We start from the raw sequence: 20,102 nt of genomic DNA on the forward strand, positions 1-20,102 counted from the left end.
GTTTTTTTTAAGAAACCCGTTTTTAAGAAAGCTCTTGCGATATGATTGGAGGTTTTATTCCTTGATTGGTGAGTGAGACCTCGAGTTGTATCTCAAAGTGTTTCTGGAAACGCGGCAAGAATATTGCTTTAATCTTTTATTGGTTCAGCTGGTATGTTGGGGTGAAGGAGAGATGTTACCACTTTCCTAGCATATGGCGGTGCCAATGATTGATTGAAGTACTTTATATAAAATCCTAGTTACCATTATATCTACGCACGCATTTAGGCTAAACGCGCATTTATTTATTATTGCTATGCTAAAACAGCCTTTAGATTAGAACGCAATAGTGTCACAATTCATAATTCATACAAGATAAGCTTACGCCAATCTCACCTACATACAGTAGTGAGGCTGATGATATTAAATCATAACAATATGGAAGTACCTACCACTTACGCCTATTATCCCTAGCAGGGTAGGCAGAAGTGATGCACCTACACTTAGTAAAGTTTCATTTATAGGTAGGTACATCATTTTACGTTTTTATTCATTCTGATTCACATAATATTTATCTGGCTTGTTTTAATCAGTATTTTTTAAAACATCTTCATTTATTTTCCCAGTCGACTTGCGCTTCTGATGTGCAATTTGCATTTAATTATATTCGTACTTGAGCTCTTTGTTTATTTTTAAAGGACTTGATTTGAAAGTCAAATGGAAGTTTCAAAATATAGTTTGTTTTCTTGAAGATATAGCTGATACCTAATTAAGGAAACAATGTATAATCTGAAAATTGGTATTAGTTAAATGTTTTATCATTAATTTCACGATTGTTTTCGTTAGAGGCGATTTATTTTATGAAGAAAATGTACCAAAGGGTAGACTTTGATACAATAGGTTATCCATATTATTTTAATAATTTATAAAATAAATAATCTAAAGACTGTTTAATAATCATGTGCGTTTAGCCATAGCTTGGCCATCGTTAGAGGCAGGACCATATACATATACATACATACATATTATGCATCCTCATGATACTCATAATTATAAAATCGCATTATATTTGACGAAGCATGTGTTTGCTGATGCTAAATATTTATATTTATCGCGAGATTTGGGCTTGACGTTTGAAGACCGCATATGGTCAACATCTGGCCCTGTTATACCTAGTTGTACTGGATAAATTTTATGAAATACAGGGAATATCGTATGCCATGGTATAATTTCAGATTAAGCTTGCTATAATAAGTAAATTTTTCAATATTCTACGATCATAAATTAATTGATGATAATTTATTAATCCCACAATATTTATTTAGAGAAAATGTTAGCCTAAGCAACATTATGGTGCCAATTTATAAACTTCCAATGAACTTGTTTACTAATTTGTTTGTGTTCTATGAATTGCAGAGTCGAAGGAGAAGGAGAAAGAGTCGAGCTGAATTGTTTAATCAGAGGACTGGAGCAAACAAACCACCGCCAATCGATTTATTTTAGAGTTGAATGCTACTCGTTTACCCGAAGGACTATATTGTTTTGCGTCTCGGCGCCGCAGTTACGACTTTGTTGCCTGAAGTAGCTACCACATTGCTCCACCACCGCCCTCGCCCGGGCACTGGTCGAGCAATGTCGTAACCAATATGTTTAGTTTTAAATAACAACATCCGAGTAACATCACAATTATTTTTTTGTTACAATTTGAATTCTCAATAAAAAAATATATAAATTATGATGGATTAGATATGCGACAGCGAAATTTTAAACAATGAATTGTATTTTTTATTCCGTTCTTTAATTATTATAATTTGGCCTAAGTTAGGTATTGTTTCGAAACTTACAATCTCTTTTTAGTTTAATGTTTAAGACTTTATTTTTAAGATGAGATATTTTAATCTGCAGTTATTTTGGATGGCTATTAAAGATCTAAGGTGCAGAGATGCTTAATCTTTATGTATGTTAAGCTTTAATATTTTATTAGTAAATGTTGAAATTGGCCCATGTCTCGCCCTACGCCCGCGGGCCGCATCTTCTCTCTCGCTCTAACACTCTCACAGGACAAGGACGGAACGAATGGAAATTTGACGTGTGATATTTTTTGTAGTGCGCTAGGTGCGGTATTTTTGCTGCCTTTACATGACCTTTTAGTTTGGAGCTTCAAAACGCATTTATGTAAACTCATTTTATATTTTTATACTTAAAAATTTTGTAAATCATTTCCTAGTTTATAAAAGAGTTCACTGAATTTATTTTAATGCACCTACAACATAGTGTGGTAAAGAAATGATTGTCCTACTCGGCTCAACGCTTTCCATTCGAGGACCTAAAACACAGAATGAGCTTATATCAAAAATGTGAAGTATTTTTCTGGCTATGTGTAAGTTCATACGATAAAACTGCAACTTGTGTCATCTACAATTTAAGTCATATTTTTATATAGTACGGACTTTCGAGATCTCTTATCTATAAAAGCTTTTTACGTATCTTTATAAACACAAATATCACATATCTAACCGTACATACACTTTCACACAATGTATATTAGGAGTAATATTTTGATAACAATATTAATGTCACTTGCATTTCATTTTGTACTACATATTTAACTACCCCCTAATTGTTTAAGGTTGTAAGTAATTTTTACCGCCATAATGTACAGTGTGGTCCTAGCTATATTTATGTACCCAGTACTACTTAATGTTCTCTGTAACACATATCATGTGGATGTTCTATGTATCGCTGCGAGGCTGCAGGCCGGACACTCCGACTTGCAACAAAGTTCCAGAAACTTCTGCTCAAAAATATTTTAAACCAGAAGATGAAAGCACCGCGCTTACAAAACTACACTCGCAACGTAAAGAACTGAGAAACCGATCACTTAGAGGTTTTTTGATAATTATCTATTTAGTAGTTTTAGTTCGGGTGTATTTTTGTTGTGCGCGCGGCGTCACGTCCGCCCACAACCGCGGGCGACTGTCGACTGACAACTAGATAGCTTTTGTAATATCCAATATTTTATAAAATAATCACGGCAACCCGTGAAGCTTGGTTGAGTATCGTACGGTGGCTTGGTGCTAGTTTCGTATTGTACGCGGAAATTCGCTTCAGTGTCTCGGACCAATAACTTTACAGCTACTTCTTGAATCTTCGTCGCTTTGAGTGTCAAAATATGTGCGAATTTCTTATAATTGTAAAACTATATAAACTCTTGTGTATATCAACCTGTATAATGGTTTAGAATTATAATTGAATTTTCTTGTAAGAGTAACTGATGGAATTCAATAGTAAGTTAGTGAGTTGGGGTGATGGCGAAGTGGACAGGCAAGTGCACTGGACAGTCAAGTGGCTAGTGCAACGCGAGTGGCCGCGTGTAAGGAACCTCCGCCGTCGCCTCAACGCTACATCTGGGTCGTTATTACACATTTATTTTTATAAGGGCGGGCCAGTGTGATATCTATACTATGAAATGGATAAATAAATATGTATGATCTGTAAAAATGCTTATCACTGTCTTTTATTTAGAAAATCCTATCCTACCATATCCCTAGTAGTTATCCTCTGCATTCTGCATCAATTTAATTTTAATTATTAAATTGCTTCAGTATTTTCAATATAATTTGTTCATATGGAGGTTAGACGCCCAAAGATGAGTGAGTGATATTTCACTACAAACCTAAAAGCTTGGTATGTGAGAAGGTTAAAGGTGTGAAATTTTATATACTTATCATAGGCTAGATTATTGAGTTTAAAATGTTAACCAAATTGCGATAAATTACGAACGATAATTACAAAATGATTGGTACTTTTTATTGCATTACATTAAATTACAAAAGTAAGTTATGTCGTAACATTATTATTTTAATGGTAAAAACTTCGCTTATAACTAACAATAAATCATTTATCATAAAGTAACCAAAACGCACCTTTATCAACATTATCACAGATAAAATTTCAATAGAATTAACAAGCCAATTAGTTGAAATACTTTTGAGTACATTTTTATGGCGCAGAAGAGTCGCCCTTTATCGGTACACTCAATACATTGACTTTGAAAACGATGCCCATACTGAATACATCCATATAATATCTCTGACAATAGATTAAAATATCTGCAGACTAGCTAGCAGGAATGGTTTCCACATTCACCTATCCCTCCTCGTACAATAACAATGCATTCTACACTCACGGGCAAAGAAATAGTTCAACTCAGAAAATGCCGACCACAAACGACCGATTTTTTTTCAAACATTTAAATTAAAATTTGAACAAAATATTACCGTGTTTTGTTAGTAACATCCTGATGCTCTGTTAAATGCACTCCAATGTTGTAGAAGGCGAAATTATGCTAGCCTTTTCCGTTTAGAAATAATTTGGTGTTTATCTTAGTGGAACCTTTTCATTGCCCGTGAGTGTATTACCTATATGCTAGGCAGGTGTTTTCGGCGCGGCGGGCGGGCGGCGACTGCGTTGTCTAGTAGTATTAGCTCCAACATAGCAGAACTCAGTCGGAATATCGTGAGCTAGTAGGAACTGCATCCACTGGATCTGCCGCAGCGACGGCTTGTCCATGTCGCTTTTTACCTCCACGAACTTGATCTGGAATAGATAAATAAGTAGGTGTTATTGATGGGAGTATAGTTTATGTAGTTATGAGGGTACTGGAACATAGAAATGTGTAACTAGATTGTGGAATACCAGAATTACAGATTAACATTCATAAGTAAGATTAACTATTACGGCTGCGCGCGCGCCGCGCCCGCCACGCACGACCAGCTGAGTGAGCGACTGATGCTACTAGAGTCCGTATACAGGGTATTGCAAAAAGGGCTAAACCAAAACTAGCATGTGATGTTTTTTTTTTCGCGAATTTTGAAATTTTGATTTCTGATTCCGGCTGGTTTCGGCTTAGTATACCATTTTTGCAACACCCTGTATAGAAAGACAGCTGACTTCCATTAATATGGCAGCGCTCCGAAGCGTTGCATAAAACATATACCTATACCTACCTATGGCGTCAAAACCCCCGTGGTTCTGAAATACGAGTAGCATGCAATTGACAGATCAGCGCTTTAAAAAGCGCGCGTTCTTTCTTGAACGGCCTTACTCTCACATCATGTCTCATATCATAAAGTTTATAAATACACCAGCTGACCTGTCTAGTCCCCTCATGGTACAGCACTAGGTCGGGCGCGCCGGAGACGCGGCGCGGCGCCACGCGGCGACACACGGCGGCCGCGCGCGCGCCGCGCAGGCAGCCCGCCGCGCCCGCCACGCAATCCCAGCCTAGAGAGCGACTGATGCCGGATAACTCGTCTGGAAATTATAGATATACCATGTAAAACAAACGTGTTTAAATCAGGTTGAACGGGGGTGTTTAAAACAATATTATATTTTATACTAAAAACCAACACAGGCTCAAAAAAAAACTCAATTTAATGACGAAAAGTTTCTCAAGAAACGGAACCACCCGCGAAAGTAACTTTTTCTCATGTAAAAACCCAATAGAGGGCGGTAGGTAGCAAACTTTACTTTTTCATTTTATAATCACAGGTTACAAACTTTGTTGATTGCAGAAATTAGTACTACCCGCAAGAGTTAACGTGAGACTAGACCTTGAAGCGCACTCCCGACATCCGCTTTCGATCTTGAGTGTGCCCAAACACACACAAACACAAACTTAAATACCTAAATAGCATAAACAAATACTCACATTCCGGTCTAGTATCCCACACTTGCCACATCATATCTATCAGCTCCTCCTCGCTGGCATTCTCTATGACCCTCAGTCTCTCCTCTATCGCTTCCCTCCTGTTATTGTAGAAGTCTTCAGTGTGCATGTCGAGTGGAAACCGTTGATAGCGACATAGGAAGACTCCTGGAGCAGTGGCTGGTACGGAGTAGATGATGTCCCAGAATAGTAATGAGAAGAGGGTAGAGAATATTGCCCCTTCGCAGTGGTGGCCTGGAAATATTAGAAAATATAAAAAATATGCCTGGGATACACGAGGCCAGTTTTTCCAACCTAGAAATGGAAATGAAGATATTTTTGTCTACCACACGAGGCCATTGGTAGCTTAAATACACACTAACTTGAAAAAAATGCCTATTTACAATCAAACTTGGAGCACAGACACAATTATTATTAGTAGACACTAGGAGACACTTCGCACGCGGAACAGTTTATAGGCGTATCGACCGCTCGACGCCACCACAGAAGAGAAAAAGAAGCTATAACGTAGTGATTTTTTCCTCAGTGAAAGAAGCGTCGGCGGGTAGAATCGAGTCTCGTTCAGAGCCACAGAACTCAGCTGGATGCTAAGTGGCCTAAATGATGCTTCGCGACGTGTAGGCCTCGGTATGAACTTGGACAAGACGAAAGTCATGTACAATGCTCACATCAAACCGGAGCTGGTCGCCGTTGGTGAGGCAACAATCGAAGTTGTGCAAGAATATGTCTACCTCGGGCAGACTATTCGGCTAGGCAGAAGCAACTTCGACAAGGAGGCTGCAAGGCGCATCCAACTGGTTTGGGCTGCATTCGGGAAACTTCGTCACATATTCTCCTCGGCCATTCCTCAGAGCCTGAAGACAAAAGTCTTCAACCAGTGCGTCCTGCCAGTGATGACGTATGGTGCAGAGACGTGGACACTGACGGTAGGACTGGTCCACCGATTTAAAGTCGCTCAGCGTGCTATGGGGAGAGCTATGCTTGGGGTTTCTCTGATGGATCGTATCAGAAATGAGGTTATCCGTCAGAGGACTAAGGTTACCGATATAGTTGTTAAAATATGCAAGCTGAAGTGGCAGTGGGCTGGTCATATCTGCCGAAGAACCGATAACCGTTGGGGTAGACGAGTTCTCGAGTGGAGACCACGAACAGGCAAACGCAGCGTGGGACGCCCCCCTGCCCGCTGGACTGACGACCTTAGGCGGGTGGCGGGTAGTGGTTGGATGAGGAAGGCCGAGGTCCGAGTGTGGTGGCGCTCCTTGGGAGAGGCCTATGTCCAGCAGTGGACGATTATTGGCTGATGATGATGATGATGACTAAATTAAAACATTTTGAACGGTACATCAACAGTCGATTGTCCCGCCATTAGAACGATACGTCACTTCATCTGTCAATTTAGTATCTGAGATTAAAAAACAGACTTTAGATGTTGGATAAGGATAGAACATAAGTACTCACCGTGCGTGTACTCGCCGCTCAGTATGTACTCGCTGATGGCGTACTCCTCCACACCTTGAGTAATTCTGCCGTTCTCCGTTTTAGTTTCGAACATTATTTTGCCTTTAGTAGGGTTACTGAAAGATAACAGGGACAAATGAGTAGGTACATTTTGAATTTGCCAAAAAAGTATAACAACATATTGTATTTGTATAGTAATTCATTCCTACGGACTAGATGGACTGACAACAAAGTAACCTAGTATTTTTTTTCCTTTTCAGGTACGGAACCCTAAAATCTAATTACATTTAAATAAAAAATATAACTTACTCCAACGGTTGTTTGTAAAAATGTATGCTCGGTATATTGTTCTCCATGATAGTTTCTTTGGTAGAAAATGCCAGTAAAGTTTGTCTGGTGTTGTCATCCAAGTGTATGTTCTTCTGATGAGCTATTTTCTTGGCTCGCGGTCTCATGCAGTCTTTGGCTATATCGGATATGTCTGCCTCGAACCCTTCAATAAGTACTTTGGCTGCCTGAAACATGACACAGACAATATTGATAAAAACACCACCACAGAGGTAATGATATAAGATACCAGTCTCATATTGACTTGACTTGAAGCCAAGAGCAATGAGATCTGAGAACCACTGATCCACCAAAGGTAGGATCTTGTGTCACTCTAGCTTTACAGTAACAGTATTATTTCGGTGTGCTATTGCGCTAACTACAACTCTATCTCATTACAATATATTAAACGACTACTAACCACTTTTGTTCTGTATACGAGTTTTGGAAATTCGCAAAAAAAAAACGTTGTTCATAATGATCCCCTGAGTAACCTTCTTTCGGCTTAGTATACCCTTTTTGCAACAGCCTATACATATATTTGTGCAATAAAGTATTAAATAAATAAATATATTATATACACTGTAAAATGGTTAAAATAATAACTCACTTCTTCAGGTTTACTGAGGTAAGAATGAAGAATCAATGCCTTTTCCGCGTACCAGTCGCCCTTCTTATACTGTTTGAATGTTTGCGCCAACAGACAGTTCAATACCTCTACGGCAAACAAGGAATTTTCTGGACATTTTTTCCTTTTCAGGTCCGCAATTCCAATATCCATTATTTTAAGATAAATGCTCGCCGGTGTGAACCTCTGTAGCCATTTTGGTAGCGATTTATAACTGAAAATGGGAGAAGGGTTATTCATAGTAAAAAAGGAAGGAGTAGTGAAAACTTACTTTCTGAATTTCGGATATTTTTATTCCAGTTCACCGCCTCACCGCGCGGATTATGGATTTTCCATAGTAAATTTCAGCGATAAATAATATATTATTTAAAAAATATCCGTTTTTTTATATTTGATTTAGGCAGTGTGTGTGTGGGTAAGCGGATTTTCTATATAAACTGAAACTTTTGCATACAATGATAATCCGCCAACCGCGGCGCGCGGCGGCGGCGGTGCGCGATCAAGTGTGTGAATCGTCTAAAGGTGGTGGAGGGGTAGATGTTATTTGACTAGCTGTTGTTAAAAAACATAGGTAGGTACTGAAATTAAACATACCGTATTAAACAATCGGCAGGAATATCCTGGTACATAAGGTACACTTGTGTCACATAATTGCACCTTTCTTCTGGGTGCTTTTCGCACGCAAGAAACTCTTCGTGTAAGCAGTGTGCCGTCCAATACCTAAAAAAATAATTCATTTATTTATTTATTTAGCTAACAAAACGGTTTACAGACAAATTTATGAGATAATTATGTATGTAGTAGTTATGTACTGGCCTGTAGACCAAAGTATGAAAGCACATATATGTATAATAAAAAATAAATGTTCTAGATCTAGACGTTAACAGTTATACAGTTTTAAGAATACAAAAAAAAATGTACTTAAGTATACTATTATTATTACAATTGAAATGTAATGTTGAAATTGAAATGTTGTTGAGGACATTAGGCAGGTATTATTTCCCTTATTATTTTAATAAATGCGGAAGGTCTCCTTTCGAAGATATCTAGCTCTTGGTGTTTTAAAGACAAATCATTGTACAACCGACACATTCTACTAATAGGATTATAGAATGATGTGTAGTTTTTATAAACTTTTAAGCTAAATGTCTTGTATAGTCTGGTACGGGTAAAACAGTTAATATTTAGTTGTTGTAGTAAAGCAGGTGATTTTATGGCATAATGTAAAATTTTATGTAACAATTTATTTCGACGGGACTCAAGGGATATCATATTAAATTTTTCGAGCCTTTGCGTGTAGTTAGTAAGAGAATGGCCAAGGTTGCAACGGTAGGATAAAACTTTTAACATTTTGTTCTGTATATTATCTATGTTTTTTATATGAACTTGATAGAACGGTGACCAGACTTGACAACCATACTTTCATCATTTCAATATGTGTGGATCATTGACAAAAGAATAAAGAGGACCAGGCATAAAAATCGGTACTTAAAAATATATCGTCGTCTCTTTTTAACTTATTGGTGTTATCGTACGTAAAAAAGGACAACAGTAGTTTTGTCTTTGCCTAAAATTACAACATTGCGATCGGTCGCCATGTTGATTGACCAAGATTGACATCCAAACACAAGGTACTTCAGCTGTCAAACAATTAGTTTAGTTACATTTTTCAAGAAAATTTTGTGTTTTTTATGTGAAATTGTGCCTATGTGTAGTGTTAAAACTTGCATAATACTGCCTTTATCATGGGTAGATGCGGTGTGTTAGGCTGCCCCATGAAAAGTATTAAAAAACATTCAAATATATCGCTGCACAAGTAAGTTACCCAATTCCTTAAAAATATCATGGATTGTCCATTATTTTGTATGATTTTGTTATTTGTGCAAAAGTTTATGAAGATACTCTTGCTTTTCTACAATCATCTACTGTTTTACTATTCATATTTAGGGGTTTTATAACTTATTTATTATTCGCCATAGTAAATAGAGTTGTGGTAGGACATTTTCAATAATATCGATTATCGATATTTGAATTTAAAGTAGTTTTTTATGATTTTAGATTACCAAAATGTAAAAAAACTAGAGAAAAGTGGCTGGATATACTCGGGGCCGAAAATGTAATCACAACAACAAAATACACTTATATTTTGTTCCCTGCATTTCGAAGAAAAATGTATTAACCGAACTTTGGATGTAACAAGACTTCGCGATGATGCTTTGCCTTCAAGGGAGTTGTTGGTAAGTTTTGAAAATAAACTAGATACATTATAGTGTTTAATAACTTTTATATTGTTCGGACACTTTAGACTTACACAGATGTAAATTTCATAATAAAATTGTAATACATACAAAAGTAATAATATCTTATAGGACACTTAGTTGTTGTTCTTATATTTAAGTACCTATAGTTTTACGTTATTCTTAAGTTTAGAAGTAAGTAATTTGTAGAATTTGTAGAATTTGTGTAATGTAAATATAATGATAGTTATTATATTATAATATCTTTAGATACTAAATAATCTTGACATTTTAATGCAAACTGACTGAAGTTAATCTTACTGGTTATTAATTGTATGTTTTTACTACCTTTATAGATACCAGCTCAATTTGAAGACAGAGAGAAACAACAATCTGTTCCTCGCAAAGTATTTGAGGAGAAGCCTACCTGCAGCACTTGTAACTATGAAAATGTAAGTGTAATATTTCATAATACGTTGCTATAGGTTACGAACCAATTTAGACATTTTACATACTGACTAAATATTAATAGTAGATTGCTATACAAGGTGCTAAAATGACCCATTATAAGGAAGTAGTATACAGGGTGAGTCTTTCGTAGCTGCATATCCGGAAGTATGTTACAGAGCTCTTCATTCTGAACAACTTTTGTTATAATGACCTTGGGATATAACGAAAAAAAAGATTCTTCCCCATACCAAAATTGGTTAACGTGACACTGTGTATGTAAAGATAAAGATAAAGATAAAAATTCTTTATTCGGTACACCACACAGCACACACCAAAAATCCACAAGAAAAAACACAAAAACAAAAAAAGAAAATAACAAATTAAAAACCTTATATAATATAGACTTATAAGTAATAGCGGTGTGTGTTGTCCAGCACCGAAAAGGCCCGCGCCTCAGCTTACACCGCTTCAAGTGAGGTGGCATCCACCCACCTGACGCGGCACTGATTTTCAGCCGCGTCCTTCCGTGACTAACTCCCATAGGTACATATATTTTTTCGGGAATATCCCTAGGTCATCATAACAAAAGTTGTTCAGAATGAAGAGCTCTGTAACATACTTCCGGATATGCAGCTACGAAAGACTCTCCCTGTATAGTCAACTTATTTCTATTCTCAACACTAACAGCCAAAATTAAAAAATAGATTAGATTTTGGGCAAGAGTAATGAAAATTTAATTGTTATTAATAGATTTTAATTATTATTATTACTTTTATAGGTACCAGTCCATGCTGACGGCAGCGGCAGTGAGAAAATGTATGGGAGACGTTGGACATAGAGGTTTTAAAAAAAAAGTTCGGCCTTGTTTCAAGTTGCAGTCACAAATATCATAATAGTCGTACATGGAGCTACATTTAGTACGAGGACACATAGTGCGCCAAACGTGCGTTTTTTGATATAATTAGTTTTTTTAGGTTTTTACTAGTTTTTTTGTTGTTCATAATTATAACTTTTTATTTAAACCTTTATGTCCAATTGCTCCCATACATTCGATCCACTGTGTGACCATTACTCAGAGCCTGAAGACAAAAGTCTTCAACCAGTGCGTCCTGCTAGTGATCACATTTGGTGCAGAGACGTGGACACTGACGGTAGGACTGGTCCACCGATTTAAAGTCGCTTCATCATATTATGAGCAGAAAATAAAATCAAAACATAAATTAGAAGAAAATAAACTTTATTTTACTAAACATACACATACATACATCATATGCTCACGACTGAAAGCGATTTTTTCAAGACAATCTTTGGGTGGAAGAATATTTCTGTTTTGTCACCAAATTTCTCAATTTACTTCTTATGTTGTTTTCTACAATTAAATTGTAAATAATTATATTATTTAAATTATTTATAACTAATAATATTAAATTGTAAATAATTATATTATTTATTTATTTATAAATAGTTATATTAAACTGTAAATAATTATATTATTTATTTATTTATAAATAGTTATATTAAATTGTAAATAATTGGTGCAATAAAGAATTAAATAAATAATTATATTCTGACCTTTGAATATAGTGAAAAGTAAAATAAATCTAAATTATTAAGTACCTACTTTTCTTTTTATTTAAATCTTTTTTCTTTTTAAATATTTAGTCAACATACAGTCGTCACGACCCATTACGTCCCCACTGCTGAGGCACGGGTCTCCTTCCAATGAAGGAAGGATTTAGGTCTAGTCCACCACGCTGGCCAAGTGCGGGTTGGTGGACCCCAACACAAGCAAGCTTGTGCTGAGAGAGTTGTCGGGTAAGTGGGCAACCCGACTGTCAGATGTTTTCAAGCCGCCCGAAGGCCTCTGACTAGGCTTAACGACTAACATACAGTCATGATGACCGAACTGACTAATGCACTTAAGGTCCCGGGTTAGATTCCCGGCCGTGGCAGATATTTGTTGTCGGGTTTTGGATGTGCCCAAAAATGTCAATAGGCCCGCCCCCACTACATTGGGATTGGGATTAAACGTAGCACTGGCGAAAAGTAAGTGCAGCAATTCACCTTTGCCTACCCCGCAAGGGAGGACATTAGTACAGTTGGGGGCTAGGTAAATGTGACACTCGCAGTAAAATTTAACTCTTACCACGCACGAAATAAGAAAGGTGCAAATTCCAAACTATACCCTTTAGCTAGGCCGCCATTGTATAAGGCGTAAATGTTTACGCTATTTTACAGAATGTACGGTGGCCTATGCGCCTAAAAGTATGCAGGCGGAGTTTTAAAAATAGCGATCCCTGATGATGAAGGGACCAGCTACATCTGTTATAAATCCGGGGACGTGTTGTGTCTGATGTGTGTAGCAGTGGTGTTTATGTGGATGTGCTTGAGCAGCATGTAAGCTTGAGATCGCTATTTTAAAAACTCCGCCTGTATACTTTCATGCGCAGGCCACCGTACTCTGTGGCTATTTTATGTTATGAATATCCCCAATAATTATTATTGTTATGATTATAGTGAACCGAATAATATATCGTAAACGACGTTTGTTTAAAGCTGAAATAATATTTTCTAAAATTTCGAATACCGATCTATCGATATGATAATGTAGTTGTTAATGTTGCGCATCACTACGGCAAGCCGCCATTTTAATTGAAACCAAAGTTTAGGTAAGCGCATTTTTTTCGTTGATATGGCATGTCCTCTCTTTATTCTTTTGTCAATGGTGTGGATGGACTCTTTGTATCTCGTGTTATTATTATTATTAAATTCTTTATTGCACATAAATTTATTTGTACATAGGCGAACTTAATGCTAAAAGCATTCTCTTCCAGTTAACCTTGGGCGTTGTGGAGAAAATGATAGGTAGTGCGAAAGACAATGAGAAAAGTTTAATTCTGTTTAATATCTATTGTTTAACACTAGAATATATACTTACTTATACATAATATCATAAAATAAACGTAAAATATATACTTATAAATACATAATATATATATACCTACATACGTAAATAAAATATATAGTTACTATAACAAAAAATAATAATATCATCGTCACACTTACAAACTACAACAAAACAGATAAACTATATATTAGATCTGCTGCTGATTGTTCTGTTTCTGGAGGTAGTGCAGACGAACCTTAGACTTAAAGGTTTCTATGGACTGGGATTGCCTTATATGCAATGGTAACTCGTTCCACAGGCGAACCGCTGACACGGTGAAAGAATCCGAATACCCTGCCGCATTATGCTCTGGTGTTATCACAGTAATCCTTCCTACTCCCACGTACCTAGGGCCGACAATGATGTATAAATGGACGTATGATGATATCACATCACATCACAAATTATAATGATGTTACTGATCAATGAATGAGTCAGACCAGATGCTACTTTTCAGTAAAATAATTTTAATTACATAACAATATAAGTACATACCTTTCAAACTCCTCTGCATTTTCAAACACTAAACTGGCATTATCAATTTTCAAGCTGTGATCTACGGGGAAGGTCTCTCTCAATATCTTCTCATTTATGAGCATAAACTCTAGTTTCTTTGTCCTGATAATGTCATAGTCTATGCTCAGGTACATTAGTAAGTACAGTTTCCCCAGTGTTTCTCGAGTTAGGTCACTCAGCTGGTAGCAAGGGCCTGCTTTATCTCTCATACTGAAAAACAAGAAATAGATTTGATGATTTCTAAGACATCTAAGAATGTGGGAATTTGATCATGACAATGATGAAGGCAATAGCAAGCAGCACTGAGCAAGACATGCCTGAATGTAAATGACAGTGGAGTGAATGAGGGCATGACAAAGGAACCCATACAGAACCCATATGTATATATTAAAGTGGTGGACCAATTGAAGAAGACTGAAAGTAAATCTATACTTACATTTGTAACACTCTCTTAGAATTATTCTGTGTTCCTGTGTCTGTGAAAAACTTAGCAATAGATGGCCTCCTACCAAAGTCTTCAAGGGCTTCCACTGCACTCTTCTTATTCTGTGTTTTTATCTTTAACTCTTTGCATATTTCCTTTATTTGATCTGCTTTTAGTAAGTTGGTGAGTTCTTTGAAGGTCATGTTGTCTGTGGATCCTGCAATTTCATAATATCATTATAATATAGGTCTTGTATAGTGCCACAATCTTATCTGTTCCGGTGACGGCATCGCTGTGATCGACTCCAGTGGTGCCATCGATAAAATTTTGCCTATTTGTGGTTTAAACGACAATGCATTTCTGCTATTGCCTATTTTATAATTAGGTACCTTCATAAGTCATAATATTGGGTCGATAGTAAATGAAAGAGGATATTATATATCAAACGACATTTGTTGTATGGAAAATTTGTACACGGCGAACAGAAATAAAGTAATAATCTAATTATCTCTATAATGATGTTCTGATATAGGAGATTAAATCTAGATTACAATGGTATAGGCAATATCAGATCTGTGGGTCGTGAAAATACCGAGATACACAGACTTTAAAAAAATACTATTAATTATTATTTATTTATTTATAAACACTTTATTTTACATTTTCTAAAGTAACAAGAAATAAGAGCATAAAATTAAAAGAAATTCAGACAAAGAACAAAAAGCAATTTCTTCCGATGTCATTAATCATCATTATTTCGTCTAAAATCGCTGCAGGTGCGCGAAATTCTTCTTGGTATACTTCCTTAGATTTAAAGTGACATGTCACCTGTAATCAAAGAAAGATAAATATTATATACTTTTTATTATGACCCATCCCGTCCCCACTGCTGGGGCACGGGATGGGGTGAAAATATTAATAAAATTACATGTAAGTACCTATATGGGTAAAAATATTTGTCATATTTGGCAACACTAACCTGTAGCCGCTGCAACTCGTTCATCCAATTTTTCAAACGGAATTAAAGGCGTCTGAATACGTTATTCTTCCTGCATAAAAGCCAATATATCTAGTATTACTTTTCTTGCATCACATTTTAGCGCTTTTGGCATTATTTTCACGCAGAAAATCACAAAACAAATTAAATAACGTAGCGTCAGCCTCTTCGCAGAAATTGACAACTCAAATAACGCACAGAGTATGAAATGACGTTTGACAATGACGTCTCGTTAGTTGCACATTTTGACCACCGGAACAGATAAGATTGTGGCACTATAACATGATTTATGTTAAGCACATAGCTCCACAGAATGACATAAATGTGGCATCATAATGGTGAAATTATGTGAAAGTCAAGTCAAGCAGCATCAGATGTACAATTTAAATATTTTTCTTACCAGCTAGTAGGAACTTTTTTTCCACTAATTCAGTCAGCATACTGTTGGTCACTACTTCATCTAAATTTCCACTATGTTTTTCATCCCATATTTTACCGAGTTCCTCCTTCTTATACCAGCCCTCTTTCCTCCAGTACAGTCTACAGACCAGCTTCATGCCGAGCTTTGGTATGTGGAAGTAGTCAGACAACAGGGTGACTGCCGGCTCCGATAGCAAGTTCTTCATAGAAGACTTCAAGAAGTCATTGATAATGCTGAGCAGGAAAATTGCTGAAAAGATACAGTAAATTTCAGGTTTATTGATGCAGGTGGTCTATTTTGAATCTTAGATATCGATATATAGTAAGCAAAGTACTCATTGTATTATTAATTATTCTAAAAACTTACTTTTATCATCAAGACCTTCACTGGCCTTCACAAAAGGCTCATCATCTACATCAACATTTTGAAAGAGTCTTTTATTTACTGACAAATATGGCTTGTTTGGATTCTGATTGGTCTTGACTGTGACCCTTCGCTTACTGTTTGGAGAGAAGAACTTTTTCCTCTTTGAAGGTGTCACAGAGGACTTAGACGGAGTAGTTGCAGGTGTCCGGGGGCAGACTGGGCTGCTGGACTCAGAATGAAGAGTTTGTACATCTTTTTCTGTTTTAATTGATATCTCAGGGCTATACAAAATAGTCTGGCTGGATGTATTAGAATCGACTGAGCCTTGAGAGAGATTTGGTGGTTCATCCTTGAGCAGAAAGTTTTTGTTATCGATATCGTCATCACTTGAGATAACGATGGTGCTGTCGCCGTCAGGGTCTGGCTTAATTTCGAGTTTCCTTTTGGCTGTTGATACCGACTTACGAAGACTCAAGCTGTGTCTTTTCATGGAGCTATCGGTTTCCGGGACTTTACTGGTCTTGTAATAGGCAGTCAGCAGTTGTTGGCTCATCTTGAAATGTACACGAGTTGTTTACGCGAGTCTGTTATGGTCTTATGTTATCATACACTATGCAGAAGTATTCAGATACAGATATCATTATATCACACTTTTAGGAAATTAAATCCATAAAAGTTTTAGTTTTATGAACAAACACGTGAATGAGAGAAACGAGAGCGAGAAGTTCAAGGTGATAGTGTGTCGACAACTCGACAAAAACATTAAAAACACAACCAACCAAACCACTGACCAAATAATAAATAATCAACAATGAATGAACATGAACTTAATGAATGACATTGACATTAGGAATAGAAATAGTCAAATTGATCTGTAGATTAACAGATGCGCAATACCGTTATTATTCTGCGTCTATGGTCTATTTCCAGTGAAGGACCTTGCCAACGTGATCACTTTTGGACGATTCACCTATCGACTTCGGTATCGATCGTGTTAAGCCGGGTCCAGACATGTATCCTTTGCCCGATCCTATGAATCCTATCACTGTATCCGATCACCGTACCGTATCTGCGTATCCTATCAAGCGCCGTATCAAGTTGTGGACGCTTCCGATTTGCTCTATATCCGTATCTTCACAATAGCCATAATTCCTTTGATGATCGGGCAAAAATCGATACAACATCGGACGGGCCGTATCATAACGGCGTATCGAGATCACGTATCGTGATACGCGTATCATTAACCGTCCACATATGCGATCTTGATACTCGTCGACCATACGGATACAGGACCCGTCTTTAGAGATTTCAAAGTCTTTTGCCCATAGGGATGCTTACTATATCGATAGAGATATTATGATCGCACCTCGAACTACCTACCTTCTCGCTAAAGAAGTATATAAAGTACTTAACTATGTTCCTTGCTAATAACTTATTTACGTAGGTAAGGACTTCTTCGGTGAAGAAGTTCTCATTTCGCTAGAACGCAAGGTTTGCGAAAAACCAAGGCTACAAATAGCTTGCATTTATATGTAGGTAGCGGTACATACATACACATACAACAAACACACTCGTCGGAGTATTTTAGGTAAGTATACTTACTTACTTAGGTAAGTACCTACTTAATAAAAACCTAATATTGACACCAGAATCTAGTAGGCCTTAAGGAAGACTTGAGACCCTAATAGTCGATGATTTTAAGGTAACTGCATTACTCTGACCATGTCAAAAAACTTTAAAAGGATAAGTTTGCTTGGTCATCGACACAGCAGACCTAAAGCTGCGATCACGGTATGTCATAATTTTACTAAGTATACAGGGTGTCCCAAAAGTCAACCTCATCCCTTAAAGGGCTGATAGGTTAGCTCATGAGAGGCCAGAATATCACAATATGACCTTAGTAGTTAAAAACTCGATAATTTTCGAGATATTGACACTTTTGTAAATTTGCTGAAAATCGACACCTTGGATCAGTTTTTTGCGTGCCGCCGGTACAAAAATCCATATTGTTAGAATTTGTTTGGTGTTGCATCACCCTGTATATAGACCTGCTGCTATTGATCGCAGTCAAAAAAAATATCGAGTAATGCTGTATGTTAAAAAAAACACACGGTTTTCAAAGTCATAAAAGGTAAGTAATCGTATTTTTTATAAACAACTTTGACTCTACATACTGTAAAAAAAATATACCACGCAAACGTGGCACCTTATTTGAAAAGATTGCTCATTTAATGCAGTTTCTACAATATGGATTTTTGTACCGGTGGCACGCAAAAAACTGATCCAAGGTGTCGATTTTTTTCTGCAAATTTATAAAAGTGTAAATATCTCGAAAATTATCGAGTTTTTACAAAGGTCATATTGTGATATTCTGGCCTCTCATGAGCTGACCAATCAGCCCTTTAAGGGATGACGTTGACTTTTGGGACATCCTGTATACCTACTTCACTACCTGGGTAAGTATAGGTTATAGGGTCTATTCTCAACAATACTCTACAATAAATGCGATCATATACTTAGCTAGACTACTTATGAACTCTTCTACCCTAACTACACCCTTACTTTTAACAATCTACACCCCTTCAATGGTTATTGACAAAACGTAGCATAGTAACGAAAGATGTCTGAAAAAAGCATTCCTATAACCAACCCCGTTGCTCCAAATCCAAAACAGTTAAGGACATATCAGCCCACCTATCGTTTGGAGCCGAAGAAGAAGTTCGATAGAGACGTGGTCCAAAGGATCGTGGAAAGGATCCTGGCAGAAGAGCTACATGAGGTAGAATACACTGAGAAGGCGGAAAAGTTGATTCCCGACTTGTGCTTGACACTGGCCGATACGATACGGACCGCCGTGAAAGAAGAAAACTATGACAGGTATTTTTTTCGTTGTTAAAATCAAGGAGTTTCTATATATACCTACCTAGATTCCATCGCTCTTTCATCCTCATCAGCCCTTTAAAAATAACAAACTAGTTACTTTTGTTATTTTTAAAGGGCTGATGAGGAACCAAAACTTTTAAGTTTACGGACATTCTTCCTTGCTGTAATGCACATTATTATTAAACTTACAAAGATTAAAACTTCACAGAGTACCTACATAACGTTAGTTACGAAAGAAGAAGAACGCTTGTAGAAGAAGCATGAAAGCTACAGTAAAGTTTACCGTATCTAGTCAACAGATGGCGCTGAAACACTCTTTTTCCTTCCAGATACAGAATAATAGTGGCGGTGACGATCGGGCAGCGGCGGCAGCAGGGCGTCCAGATCTTCCACTCCTTCCTCTGGGACCACGAGCGAGACTCACTGGCGTCGAGCAACTTCGAGAACCCGCACATATTCGCCAACGCCGTTGTCTATGGGGTTTATTTAGACTAGTTTGAAGCAGCAACAGATGCTGAATGGGGAATTTTTGTTATAGGTACTTATTGACCGAGAACATTATAATGTAAGTATAGCCAAACCAGGAATATAAAAACCCTGTATTAAGAGCGCCACATTCGCGTTGAGGATTGCAACACTAAGTATAGTCATACCAATGTGAATTGGCCATGCTCAAATTTATAATAGTAATTTTTTTATGATTTATTTTGAAAAGAGTGTCAGTAGCTCAGTGAGAAG

The 20,102-nt window shown here is 37.0% G+C and overlaps 3 protein-coding genes and 1 long non-coding RNA gene across 6 annotated transcripts in view; 3 read left to right on the forward strand and 1 right to left on the reverse strand.

Moving 5' to 3' along the window:
- The window catches only part of LOC105393522 (synaptic vesicle membrane protein VAT-1 homolog-like), a 35,369-nt gene extending 31,883 nt beyond the window's left edge, over positions 1 to 3,486 (forward strand). For all 3 annotated transcript variants that reach the window (XM_048627791.1, XM_048627792.1, XM_048627794.1), the window contains exon 9: positions 1,396 to 3,486. In XM_048627791.1, coding sequence (XP_048483748.1) covers positions 1,396 to 1,427 — 32 coding nt within the window. In that variant the 3' untranslated portion in view covers positions 1,428 to 3,486. The remainder of the gene's footprint in view (positions 1 to 1,395) is intronic.
- On the reverse strand, positions 3,468 to 17,286 carry LOC105388801 (fanconi-associated nuclease 1). Its single transcript, XM_048627782.1, has 11 exons — positions 16,482 to 17,286; positions 16,095 to 16,364; positions 14,710 to 14,914; positions 14,253 to 14,483; positions 8,718 to 8,843; positions 8,106 to 8,337; positions 7,478 to 7,683; positions 7,169 to 7,284; positions 5,693 to 5,944; positions 5,135 to 5,295; positions 3,468 to 4,578 (listed from the first exon to the last, which is right to left on the reverse strand). The coding sequence occupies exons 1-11, from the start codon at positions 17,032 to 17,034 to the stop codon at positions 4,408 to 4,410; spliced, it is 2,523 nt and encodes an 840-aa protein (XP_048483739.1). The 5' UTR covers positions 17,035 to 17,286; the 3' UTR covers positions 3,468 to 4,407.
- LOC125489978 lies at positions 9,726 to 11,081 on the forward strand. The gene is made up of 3 exons (XR_007267380.1): positions 9,726 to 9,939; positions 10,182 to 10,360; positions 10,717 to 11,081. It is a non-coding gene; the product is annotated as an uncharacterized LOC125489978 (long non-coding RNA).
- A 901-nt stretch (positions 17,287 to 18,187) lies between the features above and the next one.
- On the forward strand, positions 18,188 to 19,909 carry LOC105388894 (dynein light chain Tctex-type protein 2). Its single transcript, XM_038106337.2, has 3 exons — positions 18,188 to 18,272; positions 19,156 to 19,358; positions 19,694 to 19,909. Exons 1-3 carry the CDS (start codon positions 18,204 to 18,206, stop codon positions 19,857 to 19,859), a joined length of 438 nt encoding a protein of 145 aa, XP_037962265.2. The 5' UTR covers positions 18,188 to 18,203; the 3' UTR covers positions 19,860 to 19,909.
- Positions 19,910 to 20,102: the final 193 nt, after the last annotated feature.

Source organism: Plutella xylostella, chromosome 19, assembly GCF_932276165.1.
Source record: "Plutella xylostella chromosome 19, ilPluXylo3.1, whole genome shotgun sequence".
In the NCBI taxonomy this organism is placed as follows: Eukaryota; Metazoa; Arthropoda; class Insecta; order Lepidoptera; family Plutellidae; genus Plutella; species Plutella xylostella.

Bases quoted from the DNA above. Each gene is read 5' to 3' on its own strand.
- LOC105388801 (XM_048627782.1), bottom strand. From the start codon at position 17,034: ATGAGCCAACAACTGCTGACTGCCTATTACAAGACCAGTAAAGTCCCG. The intron at 16,365-16,481 runs GTAAGTTTTTAG...GTATCTTTTCAG, and splicing joins TGAAGGTCTTGATGATAAAA to CAATTTTCCTGCTCAGCATT. The intron at 7,684-8,105 runs GTGAGTTATTAT...GTCATGTTTCAG, and splicing joins ACCTCAGTAAACCTGAAGAA to GCAGCCAAAGTACTTATTGA.
- LOC105388894 (XM_038106337.2), top strand. From the start codon at position 18,204: ATGTCAAAAAACTTTAAAAGGATAAGTTTGCTTGGTCATCGACACAGC. The intron at 18,273-19,155 runs GTATGTCATAAT...AATCCAAAACAG, and splicing joins GACCTAAAGCTGCGATCACG to TTAAGGACATATCAGCCCAC. The intron at 19,359-19,693 runs GTATTTTTTTCG...TTTTCCTTCCAG, and splicing joins AAAGAAGAAAACTATGACAG to ATACAGAATAATAGTGGCGG.